Source organism: Cuculus canorus, chromosome 4 (assembly GCF_017976375.1).
Source record: "Cuculus canorus isolate bCucCan1 chromosome 4, bCucCan1.pri, whole genome shotgun sequence".
NCBI lineage: Eukaryota > Metazoa > Chordata > Aves > Cuculiformes > Cuculidae > Cuculus > Cuculus canorus.
Window position 1 is genome coordinate 28,455,565 of NC_071404.1, and position 16,712 is coordinate 28,472,276.

At 39.5% G+C, this 16,712-nt stretch overlaps 1 protein-coding gene across 6 annotated transcripts in view; it reads right to left on the reverse strand.

Annotated features, from left to right (window-relative positions):
* The window catches only part of TEC (tec protein tyrosine kinase), a 51,119-nt gene that overhangs the window by 6,252 nt on the left and 28,155 nt on the right, over nucleotides 1-16,712 (reverse strand). For all 6 annotated transcript variants that reach the window (XM_054064505.1, XM_054064506.1, XM_054064504.1 and 3 more), the window contains exons 3-11: nucleotides 8,925-9,026; nucleotides 7,877-7,958; nucleotides 6,193-6,321; nucleotides 4,841-4,881; nucleotides 4,192-4,373; nucleotides 3,184-3,249; nucleotides 1,622-1,676; nucleotides 1,379-1,458; nucleotides 689-822 (exon numbers count right to left, since the gene is read on the reverse strand). In XM_054064505.1, the coding sequence (XP_053920480.1) occupies nucleotides 689-822; nucleotides 1,379-1,458; nucleotides 1,622-1,676; nucleotides 3,184-3,249; nucleotides 4,192-4,373; nucleotides 4,841-4,881; nucleotides 6,193-6,321; nucleotides 7,877-7,958; nucleotides 8,925-9,026 (871 nt within the window). The remainder of the gene's footprint in view (nucleotides 1-688; nucleotides 823-1,378; nucleotides 1,459-1,621; nucleotides 1,677-3,183; nucleotides 3,250-4,191; nucleotides 4,374-4,840; nucleotides 4,882-6,192; nucleotides 6,322-7,876; nucleotides 7,959-8,924; nucleotides 9,027-16,712) is intronic.

A 16,712-nucleotide genomic window follows, 5' to 3' on the forward strand; every position in this document is an offset into this window, starting at 1 on the left:
TGGGTCATCTGAATTTGATATAAACATCTGGAAAATGTAGCTATGAGGGAAATTTATGCACAGACTGGACTTGAAAACAAATATACTATACTAGTATCTGTGCCTTGAACACGATTCCTAAATTCTCCTCATTTTATCAGACAGTGGGAGGACACATCAGCCATCAGCTATAGATCTGAAGCGCATAACCTTTACAAAGACTCATCTTTAGGGATTTCCTAAACTACACATTACTATTCTCCTCATCCATTTGCTATATGGAAAGATAAGATCATTTTAAGTGGTAGTGACCTGCAGGTAAAACAAAACAGTGCCTGGAGAATACTCTGGGGTAGTACCATCCCTACCCATCTGCCATGGGTTACAGGCAGCTGTTGGAGACGCTATGCGTAGCTAAGTGAATGATTTTTCCTGACCCAGTACAGCTGTTCTTCTGTTACTCTGGGGATGGTAACATAGTTTTATATATATATTTTTTTTCTCTTTTGAATTTTTTTTTTACATAAAACTTCTCAAATTATTTCCTATGTTGAGAAAACGTGAAAACGCAGTGTCTCATTACTTCCCTGAAAAAGAAGGATCTATAAAAACCTAAAAACTTACATTAAAACTTTCATTTAAACCCCTGAACATCTCACATTCCTTTCGAAATCAACTGTAAGTGACACAAGAAATGCAACTCATCTACCTGCTGCATTATGTTTATGATACTCAATTATTTCTGGAATGGAGTTAAAGAGATGTTTTTCTGCGAGGTAGTACTGCTTTGGTGTTGTCACTGTTTCTTTTATATGGTAGTGTCGTATTCCTGATGAACCTTCTCTGGAAAATAATAACAATAATAATTATAATAACAATTAGTAATAACAACAGTGTCATTCATTGTGAATTTTTTTAAGAGGAGCAGATTGACTAAGAAAAGGAAACCAAAAGGGCTGTTGAGGGTGCCCAATGTCACACGCTTCAGGAACAACTTGAATATAATCGACCCCAGGCGCTAGTGACTCACCTTCACCTCAGTATTTAGATCAAGTTTAAGATTAACCATAAAAGGTAAATTTTCAGCCCAGTAAACTCCCTGATCCAGCTCAGCACACACCGATGCAAACACTCGGGCTGGCAGGAGGGAGGAGACCAAACAAGGTGGGAGAGCAAAACCTTTCTCTTTCGGTGGAGGTTCCAGCCTACAGTGGATTAAACCAAACATGACCTAGCCATGGAGCTGAAAAGCTCATTTTAGTTACCCATCTCTCCTGTCACAGCAGCCCTTGTTTCTTTGTTGAGCTCTCTCCTGAGCTTTCCTCCAGCATATGGAATGGAAATGGATGCAAATGGATATGGACAAGATAAGGTGTGCAGAGGAGTCACAGAAACTCACCCTCCAAATTTTGTGTAAAGGGAAACTGTATACAGGCCAGGCTGACTTGAGTCTCTCACCACAAAACCACCTTCTTTATCCTACAATGCAAGTACATTGAGAGTTTAGTACAAGCAGTTTTAAGTTGGATGTCTTTTCTACTTTCTCTGTGATTTGCGCATGCCAAAAATAAGCATTTGTTTTAATAAAAGAAGCTACTTTACATGTGTTTCGTGGTCAATACTGCAAGGCTGCTGTGCTCACCTCGTTTCTGAGGAGCTGCTCAGCCTTGCTTCTGTTCAGGTTTCTGCTGTACCACCTGCAACATAAAATTAGTAACCAAAACTTCTCCAAAGTGTGTGATTTCCCTAAGACACTTAAATCAAAGTATAACAAAGTTATAGATGCAATAATATGACAATAACGAAGGTCAAAAACTGAACATTAGATAATGTACAAAAATCCGTTTCCAATACATTGTGCAGATATACCACAGAAATTCCCTGAAACAAATTCAGGGAGATCCCACAGGACAAAATAAAGTTCAGGCAGTGGAACTAATTTTTCAGGAAAAACAATTCTCAAACACACACAGGCTGATGGCAGTAGTTGCTCTGAACCACAGCCTGGAGGCAGACTGGCACCCCTTGGGAAGCAGTCACCTGCACATCAGTGGAGCCACCAGCAGAACTGGCTGCTAGACTGCCCTTTCCTTCAACAACTTCATGGTTCTGATTTTTCCAAGAGGATCCACCTACCAAAGCGGAGGTTGAACATGAATTCAGTGTCACGGTTGCACACCCCCAAGCTTGTTGCTGCATGGGCAGGTTAAATCAGCCATGGAGACACTGGCATTTCAGCCAGCTGCAGCAAATAATGTAAAAACACACAGCTCGCAAATGGTGTGGTGCAATTGTTTTGAGCTATGCTGTCATGGCAGTAATCAGGCAGGGAAGTGGCACGGCAGCCTCTAATCAAGTTCTGCAATTCCGGAGATTGCGGTTTCTTACAGTTGGTAGATGATCTGCAGAAATCCTCCCTGGACTGCACAGTGACTCAGAATTACAGCCCCAAGGTTCTAGGGCACAAAGTGGCTGGACCAGATAAGGCAGCTTAGTTCCTTCCTTCCCTTTCTGCCAGCCCCACAGAACTGCCAAGAGCAGGGCAGGGCTCTTAACAAGAGCCTCAAAGATGAGAAAGCAACAAAGAACAACTCCCTCCAATAAAGCTGATGACAAAATCCCAGAAGAAATTCTACCTTCTGTCAAAACACAGCAGTAGGAGTCATACATGGCCGAGAGTAGAGTTTTGGAGGCGCTAATATGGTTAACTGGTTTTAATCATTATTTCCTTACAGCTCCATTTTATCTAAAAGTCATGAAATATGCCTTATATTCTCAGGCACAACAGTCTATGCTGTGCTGAAATTTGAATATCAAAAAAACCCCAGGCCTGGATACTTTGGATAGACATGTCACTTCAATATTAAAAAAAGCATTCAGCAGAAGTATAATGGGTACATTTCTTTTAAAGTTTCCCTTTGCCTATCACGGAATTGGGAGAGGGTTTTTTGCTTTAACAGTAATAGCCTAAAAACTACATATCTGATGGCCATCTCACTGACTTGACTCTACATTATAATCACAGTAAAATCAATTAAGATAATCAACAGATATATGCCTATTTCAAATATTAAAGTTTCATCTCTGAGATCAGTGGTTTTATATGTAAATAATAGCTTTCAAAACTTCAAAAATACATTGTCATTCCTAAAGTATAGGTTTCATTTCATGATCTTCCAGATTTTAATTCAAATATTCACTTACTCATATTGATCAAGGTTGTTGGACTTCTTTCCTGTTACATAGTTGCTTGGAATATATCCTTGTTTTCTAAAAAATACATATATATATAAAATTTATAACCTGAAAGAAAACATGTAAAATCGCATGCCTAGAACGCAGTGTTTCATTCTGCTGATTACCAGAGATCCCTTGCTGTAATTTATTTATTAATGACCCATCCAATCTATCGCTGATTATACAGAAACTAATTTTCTGCATCAACATTTCCACCTTAAATTTCACCACATCTAGAGAAGTAACACAGGCTACAGAAGTGTCCAAAAAAAACAGTAGAAGGGGTGAAGAACAGTGACCCTCTGCTGCTTTGCCACTGCTGCACTTGGAAGTCTCAGTCAGTCACTGGAAATATAGCTGGAGCCTGCTACAGCCAGATAACTTGCAATTACCCCTAATATATTGCAAAAGGGACCTAATAAATATTGAAGTATGGGAACTTCCACCTTTAAAACCATGGGGAAAAATTTTAATACAAGGAATGTAAAGTTGTAGTCATTAAGGCATCTCACTGCAACTCTTTCTCAACTCATTCAAAGATTGCCCCTAATGATCCAGCTATTAAATAAGATGATGATTATTCAAGTTTGTAAGTCTGAGACTGCTGAGCTGGATGTTAACCATATTGCTCTCTAACGAGCCGTTCTCGAGGGAAGCAGGAGTACTGTACCAGTCTAGTTAGGTTTTACAGACTGGCTGATGCTTTGATTGGGAAACCATAAAGTCTGACAGGAAACATAATTGCAAAAGCTTTCAGTTTTGCAACGGTCTTTGCATCAGGCCCCACAATCTATTGAGAACTGCATTTTTTAACATTGGTTTCTATGTGGGAATAAAGACAGAGGTGAGATTTTAGGGCTAGGATCCAAAGTGGGATCAATACGGTTATTTGTTGACACACAGTCAATACAAACTACTACACCATAGAAACAGCCTTACAAACTTCATAACAAAAAACAAGGCACTCTCGTTTACCCGTATTTGTCTCGCGCCTTCCACCAGTGAATGTCGTTCTTCTCAATCACTGTATATTCTTCACCTTTCTCTAATCTTAAATCATGGTGTTCTGTAGGCTCAAAGTCATACATTGCTACCACTATCTCCTCCTCTTCATTGCCATTTTCTTCAGCTGGAGGAGCAGGTGGCGGAGGCCTTTGCTGAAAACAACCCAACATTGTTATTATCGCACTCTGCTCCACTATTCCATCCCATCCACCCTTACCACCATGCCAGTGCAAACCAGCCTGGGCATCCTGGAGGCTCAAGCTGGTCTAGTTCTGGCTTAATCCAGAAGTGAGCTGCGGTGGTCAGGGGAAGCAGCTAAGGTGCATGGCAGATGATCCCCCTGGTGCAATCCATGGGTCTAGCCCCACAGCTGCTAGTAAAGGGCAACACTGGCTGACATTTGCTTATTGACTGCCTCTCCCATCAGCAGTACAGACACAGACAGTTGGTGCAACTGAGTTTCAGTGGGATATTTTTCCACCCTGAGACAGAGCGTGATGCCCCTTGATACATGCAGAAATAAATCTTTGCTCCACGATTCAGAAAGAATCTCCAGAAATTTAAAAGCCATTTCAAAAAGCAGCAACTACGTTTTCAATATTTTAAAGACTCTACCTACCACACTTTTTTCTGGCATTGGAGAGGGTAATCTCATGACACCTAAAAACAAAGCATAGGAAAGCATTTGTGTCTATCAATTTAGGTACCAACTTAGAAACTGAATAAAAGGTTTAAAAGTCAGGTAAGGTTAAATATCTTAACTAGTCTTCAGTATAGCTTAGTAAGTCAGAAAGCAAAGACAGCTCCCATTAAGCATTAAGAAAACATTGATTAGATGTTCTTGCAAAAACATCCTAAATCAGCACTCAGATGCAGAAATATCTGAGAAATAAAAAAGAGATTGAGATTTAAAAAAAAAAGGTATATAAAAAGGAAGCAGTTCTCTTGTCATCATGATAATCTAAAGGTCTATTGCTATTAACACCTGCTCTTCTAAAACAATAACGCTCCTTTGACCCTTGCTCTGCTAAATAAGGCATAAAAGTTGTATGTATTTTTCATTACTTCTCTCAGATCTAGATGTATTTTTTCTCCTGTGCTGCTTTCCCCACCCCCGAACTTAAAAAGCTGAGCTATATGTCATGTCTTGCATCTTGAATAAGGCTGGCGACATGCCAGTGCTTATTCTTCAGATCTTTTAATGCAACTAAATCCACAGTTCCTCATAATTGCCACTTAAGATGCTGATGTAGGAAATCATCTTGTTCTACTAAGGAATTTTCCTTAAATTGAGAACTAAATAATTACTGCAACCTTACAAAGGACTATATTGCACTGGAAGTCACACTTGCACATCTTTACATGCTACAGCATCTGCTGCTGAAGAAGCAGAACCTGTGATGTCGATGCTGGAAGACACAGGTGCCTACAGACAACATGGTTTATCCAGGCTCAGCATACGGACATTTACAAACCTCTAAAAAAAATTTCAGTCCAGTGTCTGTAAATACATCAAGCCTTCTTATGTAATTTTTACACCAGTGTAGTAACACCGAATACAAAACAGTTTTTATTCTTTCACAGAGGTATGTAGAAGTTATTTAATAAAATCGAAGAGCTGGCAAGGATTTCTAGGCGAGTCTCTTTTGCCATCAGATTTCATCCTTAGTCTGAGGTAAATGATTGGTTGAATAAGTTTCAGATGGGAAGAACTAACTGGGCAAAAAATAAACTCAGCAACCTCAATGATTTTTCTAAACGTTTTTTGGAAGGACTATTTACTACTTTTTGTATTTTTTACAAAACGCTTGGAAATTAAACAAACACTTTTATTTACTTTTGACACTATCAATGATTCACTCTGCTCTATAAATTTGCTCCATATCTAGGGCATTCAGGTGTGATGACAGGATCATACAAAAAAGCAGAAAAATATGTGAAACAACTTCATATAAAAAATTGTGTACTTACTGTTTTCAAAAAGACTGTATTTTTCACAGCCAGGTGCTAATTTTTCTGTTTGTCTGCAGCACTGATAAATTCCCTCTGTCCAGAATTTAGGATGATATTTTACCATTATATTGCTGTTGTTCATTATTTCTACAAGAAGAAAAAGAGCATTTATTGAAAGATACAAAGAAATCTGCAAGTGGGCCATTTTTAATAAATATTACATAAACTTTGACATAACGCATAATCTTCATTTGTCCTTTCTTTAGCATTGCTTCTCTAAGGGAACTTCTTGCAAGTTTAAAATGGGTGATACAATTGTAACAGAGGACATTTTTAGGATAATACATGTGTTGAGTCCAGAAGAGAGTGCTATAGTCCCTACCCAAACCAGCCACCCCAGCAGGTGTAGGTGTTTAGTGCACAGATAAAAGGAGATCCAGGCATCTGCCTGCACCCTGCAAATCAGTCAGGCAGCCTGCTCCTTTCCTTTTTATTACTGCTGTAAGTGACTCAATTTCCTCTAAAAATAGTGTCCTGGAGGGGAAGATAGCTGATATTTACTGCTGTTCCATTCACAACACCTGTGTTTCATCTGAAACACTCCTTATCCCAACCCCATGGGCTTGCTGAGTATCAGAGGTTATTCCTTTCCTTCTGGTACTTGGGCCAGGAATTACGTTTCATTACTTTACAGAGCACCTGCAGTTAACTCGAGCATTTGATTGTGGCAGAAAGCATTAAGAAGGTCTTGAAAAATATCTTTACTCACTATGATAGCATTAATCCGACTCATCTCAGTGGAGATGCCTCCTGTCATTTTACATCAGCTTAAGGCCCACAATGTTGTCTAGCTTAATTCAAGCAAAACTTAAGTAATGTTGTTAACCAGTTTGGATAAGCTTTCTGATGATTTACATATTGTGCAAAAGCATAGGGTAAAATTCTGGTTGCAGCTGGACTTCACAAATCAAATTAAATCAGTCCAGGTGCTTGACTTTCCTAGCACCTGTTACCACATTCTGTATATGCAAACAATGAGCCAGCCCAACAAAAAACAAACAAACAAACAAACAAAATCACTGGATATATGCAACAGAAGCTCTACCATTTTATTTTTCTAGTTTGTGGGTTGATACCAGGCAGCAGCTAAGCACCCACACAGCTACTCACCCTCTCCCAGTGGGATGAGAGAGAAAATAGAATGAGGAAGAGAAGAAAACTTGTCACTTGAGCTACGGACAGTTTAATAACCAAAAGAAATTCTAAAAAACCAATCCAAAGTGGTGTAAAGACAATCACTCGCCATCTCCTACAGAGCAGACGAGTCAGTGCCAAGCCAGTCCCTGAGCAATGGCCAGTATGGAAGCTGGAAAAACTAAATCCCTATCTTCCTCTACCTCAATTTGTTATTGCCAAGCACAACATTAGATGGCCCAGAAGATCCCTTTAGTCAGTTCATGTTCACTGTACCAGCTGTATTCCCCCTCAGCCTCTTGTCCAACCCCAGCCTGCTCCCTGTGGGGACAGAGGGAGAAAAAGGCAAAGCCTCCGTGCTGTGCAGAAACTAACACACTGGTGTGTTCTCAACACTGTTTTGGCCACAAATGCAAAACAAAGCACAAAGTTAACTCCATCCTTGCCAGACAGCCCAAGTAAATGTACATACTTATATCAGATGTTAACTATGAACCACTTCCAGTACCTTCTTTCAGAGTCCTCACCCATTGATCCCGGCTCTGTGCGCTTGGTGCAAAAATATAAAGAGTATTGGCATCATACACAACCTGAAGAGGAGGAAAAGAAATAATCAAAATACATTCACATGGTAGTATTAATTTATTTATTGCTCAGGAAACAGAGGAAACCGAACAAGATAAATGACTGTTACATTTGGCAAATGTATACTCAGGCACAAAATGCAGAAACTGGGAAAAGGTTATTTGGGTTTACTATTCATGTATGATATTTTCAGTAGAATAAGGAAGGACTTTGTCAAGCTTCATCTTGTGAGGATGCCTTAAAAATGCTTGTTTCACACTTCACTTTGTTCATTCTTCACTGTGTTTTCTAAAAACAGTTCAATCTACTTGGTAAAGCCATTTCATAATCCAACATCCTTTGTTCCCAGCCATTTCATAACTCCTTGAGATTTTGTACTGGTTTGGGGTGATTCCTGCCTTCTTTTTCACCACATGTACTGGTGGAAAGCGAGTATCGCTCACCTTCATTCCAACCATTCCCTTTATCATAAGAAGGTGCAGCATCCACCCCAATATCTAAACATTATTTTCCCCTCTAAGCACTTCATTTTCTGTGTTTATTTCCATTCAGTTCACAATGGAAGAAAATGCAACTAGTTTTAATCTTATTTTTCTTATTCTTATATGATTTAATGATAGTTAAATTAAATTTAATGTGAAAGAATGAAGATGGGGAAAACAGGCTTTGAGGTAACCTGTTTTGGAGGAAGAGCAGGACAAGGCACTTTCCAGGCAAAACCCAAGCAGACAAGGGTGGGGAAAAGAAAAAGCTGAAGTGTATGCATCACAGATCCTAAGGGAGCGCATTGCAGGGGGAGCAGAGCTTGCTAGGGATGGTTTTTAAGCCCTGCTCCTGAACCATCTTCCACATAGCCTCAGAAAGTTGGAGAACGGGCTCAGTGACAAGTGATAGTAATTTTAACCAAGTTACATCCAAATGACTTGGCACTGTTCAAAAGGGCATAGTAATTTTATATAAAAGGAACATACCTGAAATGGATATTTATTTTGACAGGGAATAATACCATCACTTTTTACAATTTCTACACATTTAATCCTTGAGATATCCACAGATCCTTTTCTGTACTTTTTCTATTAAAGAAGAGCAAAAAAGAAATAAATTAGTAAAATAACTGGTTTATCTGATTTTTTTTCCAACAGAGACTTCTTTCTTTCTTTTCCACTTACGCTACCAATGTTGCTTTAACTACAAAAGTAATTTGCAAAATGACAAAGGGGGTGTAAAGCTCTAGACTGATGAAAGCATGCAGAGTACAATGTAATTGCTTAATTAAAAGCACCACTTCTTTTCACATGAAGTTTCCAATCAGTTGTAATCTTAGGTTTAATCTACTCTTTTTACAAAAAATAACTTCAGAACAGATGAAGGAGGATTTCCTCCTTGCTGATTTTACACTGTGAATAAAACCAGTGAGGGAAATAAGTGTCAAAGCATCATCTCATCTGCTCCCTCGCTGTTTGCTGAAGTGCTCCCACCATTTGTCGTTACTGCCATTCTTCACCGAATTTCCAGAGAAACTGTAATGCTGCCCAGACAACACAAGTTTGTGCTGAGGCAGGAAGTAGAAGCTGGTGGTGAAACCCATCCCTGGGCCAAGCCGGGGTCTTTGTTGAAGGAACTTCTTTGACTAAGGCTAGCAGAAGCCTGGAAGAAGCAAGGTCAAAAGCACAATCACCTAAATTGATAATTATTAAGATTTTAAAGAAGGCAAGGAGCGCCCATGGTGGTCATCATGTCGTGCTCAAAGTAACAACACATAGAAATACTGTATAGTTTAACATTCCAGAGAGAAAGCTCCTTGGAAGACCAGCCAATAATGGGAGGTAGTGTGCATTGGGCTTTAGTCTATGCATTTAGGCAACTGGTAGTAACAGTGAAGTCTGCACACAAGCAGACCTTTTTAAGGTGGCTGTTTCTGAAAGAAGTGATCTAAACCATTTCCCTTTACCTGAAGCAGAACAAGCTAAAAATGAAAGACTAGCACAGAAATTTACAACATGCTCTCCTACATGACAAAAGGCAATGGCCTGAACAACATACTTCTGAGGGCAAAATAATGATGAATCTACAGAGATTGTAAAGGGCCACCTCTCGCCTTTGGGAGAATGGAGTCTTTATTAGGACAAGAAGTTTCTACTGGAATCCAGAACAAAACAAAAATTGCAACAGTTCATAGTTTGTCCTGAATTAATCCACGCCAAAAAGTTGACTCGCCAAGCACATTCAACACATCCAGTCCAGAGTACAGCTTATGAAAGATGGACACTGTTCACACAATGTGGAAATAATTAGTAATTACCAAATTATTTGAGATACTCCGGTCCTTACTCAGCTGCCCTTTTTTCTCCTGAGGATGGAAATTTCAGCCTGAACTGAAGAAGTGTGGCACAATCACAAGCAACTAAAAACAGTCTTATAAACAGAGGCAAAGAGTGACTTCAAATATAGCTGTCACAATTCTACCACAACCACAAGAGAGAAAACAGTTATTACCCATGGAAAACATGAGAGTTTCATCAGGATTTAAAATACATTTAGTGCTCTGTCTCTTATATATGTTATTATGAAGAAAACAGGCAGAGAAAATGTGCATGAAGTATTAATGCACGTCATGGTCAGTATCAGGAAGAATGGCAGGAACTAAGTTCAGATAAAGCTGTAACTGTTATTTAGCCACAGAAAAAACACCCCACCCCAAAAAAATACCCACAATACCCAATATGGGGCTTTTTAAAATTGGGGAGGGGGGGAAAATTAGGCATTTTAATGAACCATCAAAAAAAAAAAAGTAAAATCATAAACAATACCGTGAGCTGCACTACAAAGTTAAATCATGTTATGCTGAAAAATAATTTGCATCAAGTATGCAACTCTGGATGTTTGATCAAAAAATCTCTTTGTTTTCTGTTTTATGTTATTCCCTTACTTGAACACTGACTGCCCAAAGTAAAACACATATTCATGGAAATGCCAATATTTGAGTTACTGAAGTCTACAACACTTGAACAGCAGCGAGTATTGCTTCTCCTTCTCCTTGGCACTGCGTAGCAGGCCTAGCAGCTCCAGGGCTGCCACACTGCAAACAAGATGCATGTTTTCATGAACCACAGAATTCAACGCTCCATATAATTGTGCTGAAGACACCTCTCCTGGTCTTTTTTTCCTGCACAACAACATAAAATAAGAAGAAATGCTTGCCACTTCTGCAATGTATCTACCTAGCTTTCTGTGTCCCATAAGGCTCGTATATCGGTTGGAACCCATCTGCTGGTTAGCTTATGTTGTGGGACAGAGAGATATGATATGCACTGGTTTTTTTATCCAGAATGACAGAAATTCCTTGGAGGAACAAACTTCATTACTTTCTCTGAACACACCCTCCTTCCACAACTCGGAGATTTTCATCCAATTTTGGCGTTCAGTGAGTGCTCACTCAAAGGGAGCATACCTCTGTCAGGAGGCTAAAGGACAGGAATCCAACAAGATTATCAACTAACTTTTTTGGGGAAAAATAAAGCAAACGGCACATCATTCTAGTAATTGTGCTTCCTAAGTCATTCCTTTGTACGCTTTCATGATTTAAGGTGGCTTAGTTTGCTTCCCCATCTGAAAGTTAACCAGCCTTACAACTCAATCCAGAAAATTAAGCCTAATGTCAGATAAGATTCTTCATTTTTTCATACTTTACAGACGTAAATATGTGAAATTAAATACAAATATACTGCTCTTAAACATGTTTCAGACTGCATCAGAAGCAACAGTTCTTAATGGCCACCAGGCTTCAGATTATCAGGTGTGCAGCTGTGCTTTACCTCAGCATTTCTCACTATTAAGCCAAGGAGCGCAGGAACAGGAAGGAATTACTCTAGAAAAATGCTCACACCACCGCTGCAGTTTTTCTCCCCTCCCTACTTAAATGATTTCTCTTTATAATGGGACACTGTGCTGTAGTTTGAGGTAAATTAGAGTCAATTTTGTGACTTAGTTGCTGTAAGTAACTTCATTCTCTGAAAACTGGATGTTTTTGAGACAGTGTTCTTCTCCCAGAGTGATAACACAGGGCATCCCATATACATCATATACAGTATAAAACTGAGCGCTCACAAGGGTCTCACTCTCTTCTGTGACGGCCGACGTCCAGTGACAACCTCGTCTGTCTGGTGTTCTTGATCCTAGATCTGTGTGTTCCTGAATCCAGTTCCTGAGCCCAGCTCCCTCCTAGCCATGGATCCATTGCCTCATGTCAGCTCTGCAGCATCTGTGGTTATGTATAGTCGTTGAGGGGTGGGGGCATGATCTCATATATTTCTATATATATTTTATTTCATCATCATCATCATTATTATTATTTCATTAAAACTGTAGTTTTAGTTTCCAACCTGCAAGTCTTTTTCCTCTCATTTTCCTCTACCCTTTCCGTGTGCAGGGCAGGGGAGGTGTGATTTGGAAGCTCAACTACACAGGTTTAGCTGTCAAGATTTAACTGGGTGGTGCTAAACCGTGACAGACATCTTTCACATAGTCACTGTGTTGCCTTTATTCTGCAAGGCAAATAGCTTACTCTAGACTCAAGCGTATGGCAGATACGAAATGCTGAAGCAAGGGAGAGCTCAAGCCCCTAAGTAGTAGGGGAAACAGAGGGGCACACATGAGCCAGCCATGAGAAATCCACCACAACCACTCTCTCCAACAAGTGACCTCTGCTACAAAGAGAAAAAATTAGTACAATGGCTAATTATGCAACACCAAGCCATAGGAAGCAGAGAAACAGTTGGTTTTGGAGGAATGAGATATCTAATATACTAGAAAAAGTTTAGATTCAAAATAGTAGCACCAGCCTATCCAATGTGTCATCAGCTGGACACAAGGATTAACAAAGGATTTGGAAAAATCAAAGGCCAATGAGGCCAGTGAACCCAAGAGACCCATCAAAGCTGGTCCATTCCTTTTCTGGAGATAAGAGATATGCCTCTAGAGGGAGGCCTATAGAAGAAAATGGTTAGAACAGTAATAGAGGTATAAAAAATAATATATCCCCATAATGAAAACAAATAGATAAAAAATATGTCCTTCAACATTACACTAGAAGTTGTTTATTTTAAGAAAAATATATATGCTTGCTGAAAATAATAAAAGGTAAGTGACTATATAGAAACTACTATACAAAGCTTCTCAAAATGCAAAATGCCATATGCACTTCATACTTGCCTGCACTTCAAAAACTTGATTTACAGTTTCAGAAGCTCTGTTCCTTGCTCACAATGAGGATGGTCAGTCTAGGTCATTAGTCTTGCTTCCATGCAATGCAAAAACAATAAGCTGTTCCTACTGTTTAACATATACAATGGTAATATACAGAAGTTACAACATTAGACCTACATTATCCAATACAGAACAAATATATGATTACACAACTCCTTTAAAAAATTTTAATCTCAGATATTTGTCTTCCTGTATTCTAAGTTTATCCTCTGCACACTTGCAATTACTCCTCTGCTGAAAATAGTAGCTTTACAGCTTAAGAAGCCCATATCCCCACTATCAGATAAAAAGTTTCTTCAGTGCATTTCCTCTATACTGATGAACATATTGTGCTGCTCACCCTCAGAGAAGTGGGGCTAGAGAGTTAAACAATACAAAGCACATTCCATTTGGGAAAAAAAACTCAGTAAAAACATGCAGAAGTCAGCCTGGCTGTCAAGAAACAGCCTGGGCAAGACAAAATGTAACTCTTTCTCCCTCTCTTTGTTATTCATACTATTTCTTTCTCCCATGCTTATCCCCATGTAGGAAATCCTGAGGTCATCAGCATGTGACACACAGAACTTGTGTTCTTACGAGTGTAGAAGAACTATGACATCTCCTTTTATGGAGCTTCTTTGCAACTTCACAAAACCTCAGAAAAGCCTGGCTAACCCAACACCCCCTTGCAGATAACTTCTCTGGTAGAATATGCTCCAAAGCAAAATGTGCTTTCATTTGGGGGGCTTTGTGGGAGGTGGTGCTGGGTTTTTTGTTGCTGTTTTTTTAAAGCAGCATTGCCGTTTAGCGATAAGAAGGCTGGACACTGCTGCAGTTCCCTCTTGAGAGGCATTTTCACCTAAGCAATTACCAACAATGCAAATATAATTACTGTAGCTAAGTGTTCAATGGTCACATTTTCCATCCCCTTATTTTCCAGTGTGTCAGTTGCAGAACGTCCTGCTTCTTTTCAATTAATTTTCAAAATTATTACTCTAAGAAAAGCAAGTATCAAGTATTTCTACTCACTTTTCCAAAATGGCTAGGATAGAAATAAAAAGTGAGAGGTGATTATTATTCTGATCTAGTCTGACCAGATTGAAGATCTGAGTCAGACTCTCTTGGGGAGATTTTCAAAAGGGAAAAAATACAAACATAACTGAGGAGAAAATCTTAAACCCTGCCCTGCAAAACAGGACATTGATAATCCTTTACCATAGCCTGGCTGCTCAGCAGATGCCGAACATCAGCACTGGAGAGACCAAAAAAGCACAAAAAGAAATTCTCCGTAATGGCATTGTTGCAGCTTCCTAACCATGACTACAATGCATTATCTATAATTTACTCTTCTCCTGCAGCTGAGAGGCAGTCAGTCAATTGTCCATAATTACAGTTATGATACACTGCTGCAAAGATGCAAGGCAGCAATATAAAGAAGAGTAAAGGACACAAAGTATATCAGCCAGGCCTCCATCCATATCATGCCCTAATTCACCTAAAACAACTAGCACATAGTTCCAGTTTTTTTCAGACAAACCTTCTCTTCCCAGTTTTCTGTGAAGTCCTCACAGAGCTCCGAGTCTGGTCAGCTCATCCGTAGCATTTCTGTTCTGTATTCTCCCCTCTCAAGGCCACTGCTCCATCTATAGGGCGAGCGACACCTTTCATTCAGCCAGCTCTCTAATCCAGCCTTTATGCTGTCTGAACAACAGACACAGACAGCCAAGAAGGGAGGAGTTCCCAAGTCCAGGGTATCATAGGCGAGCAACTACCCAACTGCTTTACCTACTCTTTCAAATTTCAGCAACAATATCACTAGTGAAAATACTGAAATGCAAGACAGGACACCCCACTCATGACAGCCTTTCAAACTGAAAATAAGCCATTGATGCCTACTGAACACTGTACCAGATTCTGTCCTGCAATCAGATGTACCAGAGTTTTATATAGGTTTTATATACAGGTCTTAGTGCTGACATTGGAAAATGCCTAATACAGCAGTGTCAAAACCTTTACTGGAAGGAAAACAGGATAACTGCTGCTCCTCTGCTACCCACAAGACTTGTTACCCCATGGCAGAAAGATTACAGACAAGTCTGAGGGGAGGTTTTTTTTTGGTTCTTTGTTGACTGATGTGCAATTTTGGTATCTTCCACGTACTTTCAAAAAGTCTCTTTTTTCTATGACTTTGCTGGAAATTATCTTCATAGCTTGCAGTTTCTCAACTTCTCCTCTGGACTCTTAAATTAAACTAGGACTTCTCTAGCTTTCCAGACTCTAATTTATCTTCCAGCTCTTCTTTCTTAACATCTTTAAAACTCATCCACTCTTGTCTAGTCATAAGACAAACATTCTCATCCATATCTTGGCAGTGTCTCAACAACTACAATCTATAATTTTCAACTTCAACTATGTCTAATTTGTTCCAGTGCATAAACAAAGACCTCCTTGAAAGATAATTACTGCAGATCCTCATTTTATATCAGATTTTTCTTTTGGTATATGTTATAGAGAACAGAGAATCATTACTGCAATTAAACCAACTTCTTCTACAACTTAATTTATGACCTGCTCTTTTCAAGTGAGTGTTCCTGTGCATTGGTTAAGCTGCCTCCATTCACACAAATAGCTTTAAGCAATTTCTCCAATTTGAACAGCTTTCACTTGCACCAGCCAAAAATTTCCCCGGCTGTGCCTACTGTTACCCCCACCCCCACCCCCCGCCTTGCGTTTTCAGCCAATACTTGGGGTCTTCCAGATCATCATCAATACAGTAGTTCAGTCTATGAGCAAAAAAATCACGTTAAAAAAATATTTTCCAGAATCTAGGGGAAGGAGGGGGACAGGCACAAACAAACCAGGAACCACCTTCATGGTTCCTAGTGCCAACATTTACTGCTTTCCAAGAGATCGTCTATCCCTGATACTCTCTCTAGGATTTTTCTTCTCAGATTCTCTCAGCTGCTTTCCTCCTGACTTCATTTTGCTTCTCACATGAGGTTTCTGGGACCTTTGCTGCAGAACAGAGTCTTCTCATTTATTCACCTTAATGTCAAAATGCTGACAAACTTTATGTGAAGCTGTATTTTAGACAATTAAGTCCTACTGTCTGACCTACCTGATTTCCTAAATGAAAGCTGTTCCCTTACTATATTTGCTCTGAGCAATGGGTAGCCACAGTCCTAGCTCAACCCTCTTCTTCCCCACTCAAAGACAGAGGTGTAAGTAATTAATCTGTGGTAAAACTTTTTCCTGGTTACAGTAACATCTCATTGATGCTTTGCACTACCTCTTTACTCAACTGGTGGTGCATCATACGCCTTGATAAGCAGCTTCTCAGAAGGACTGGGGTTTTGCTGTTGTGGGGGACTAGAAGCTATCACAAAGTGATTAATTCAATATAAATACAACGTGGCTTAAATCAGTTTTACATCTGTGTATTACTTGAAACAAGACTCAGCTTCCTACACTGCTCTTTCTCAGAGATGGATATCTCACCATCCCACTACTCTTAG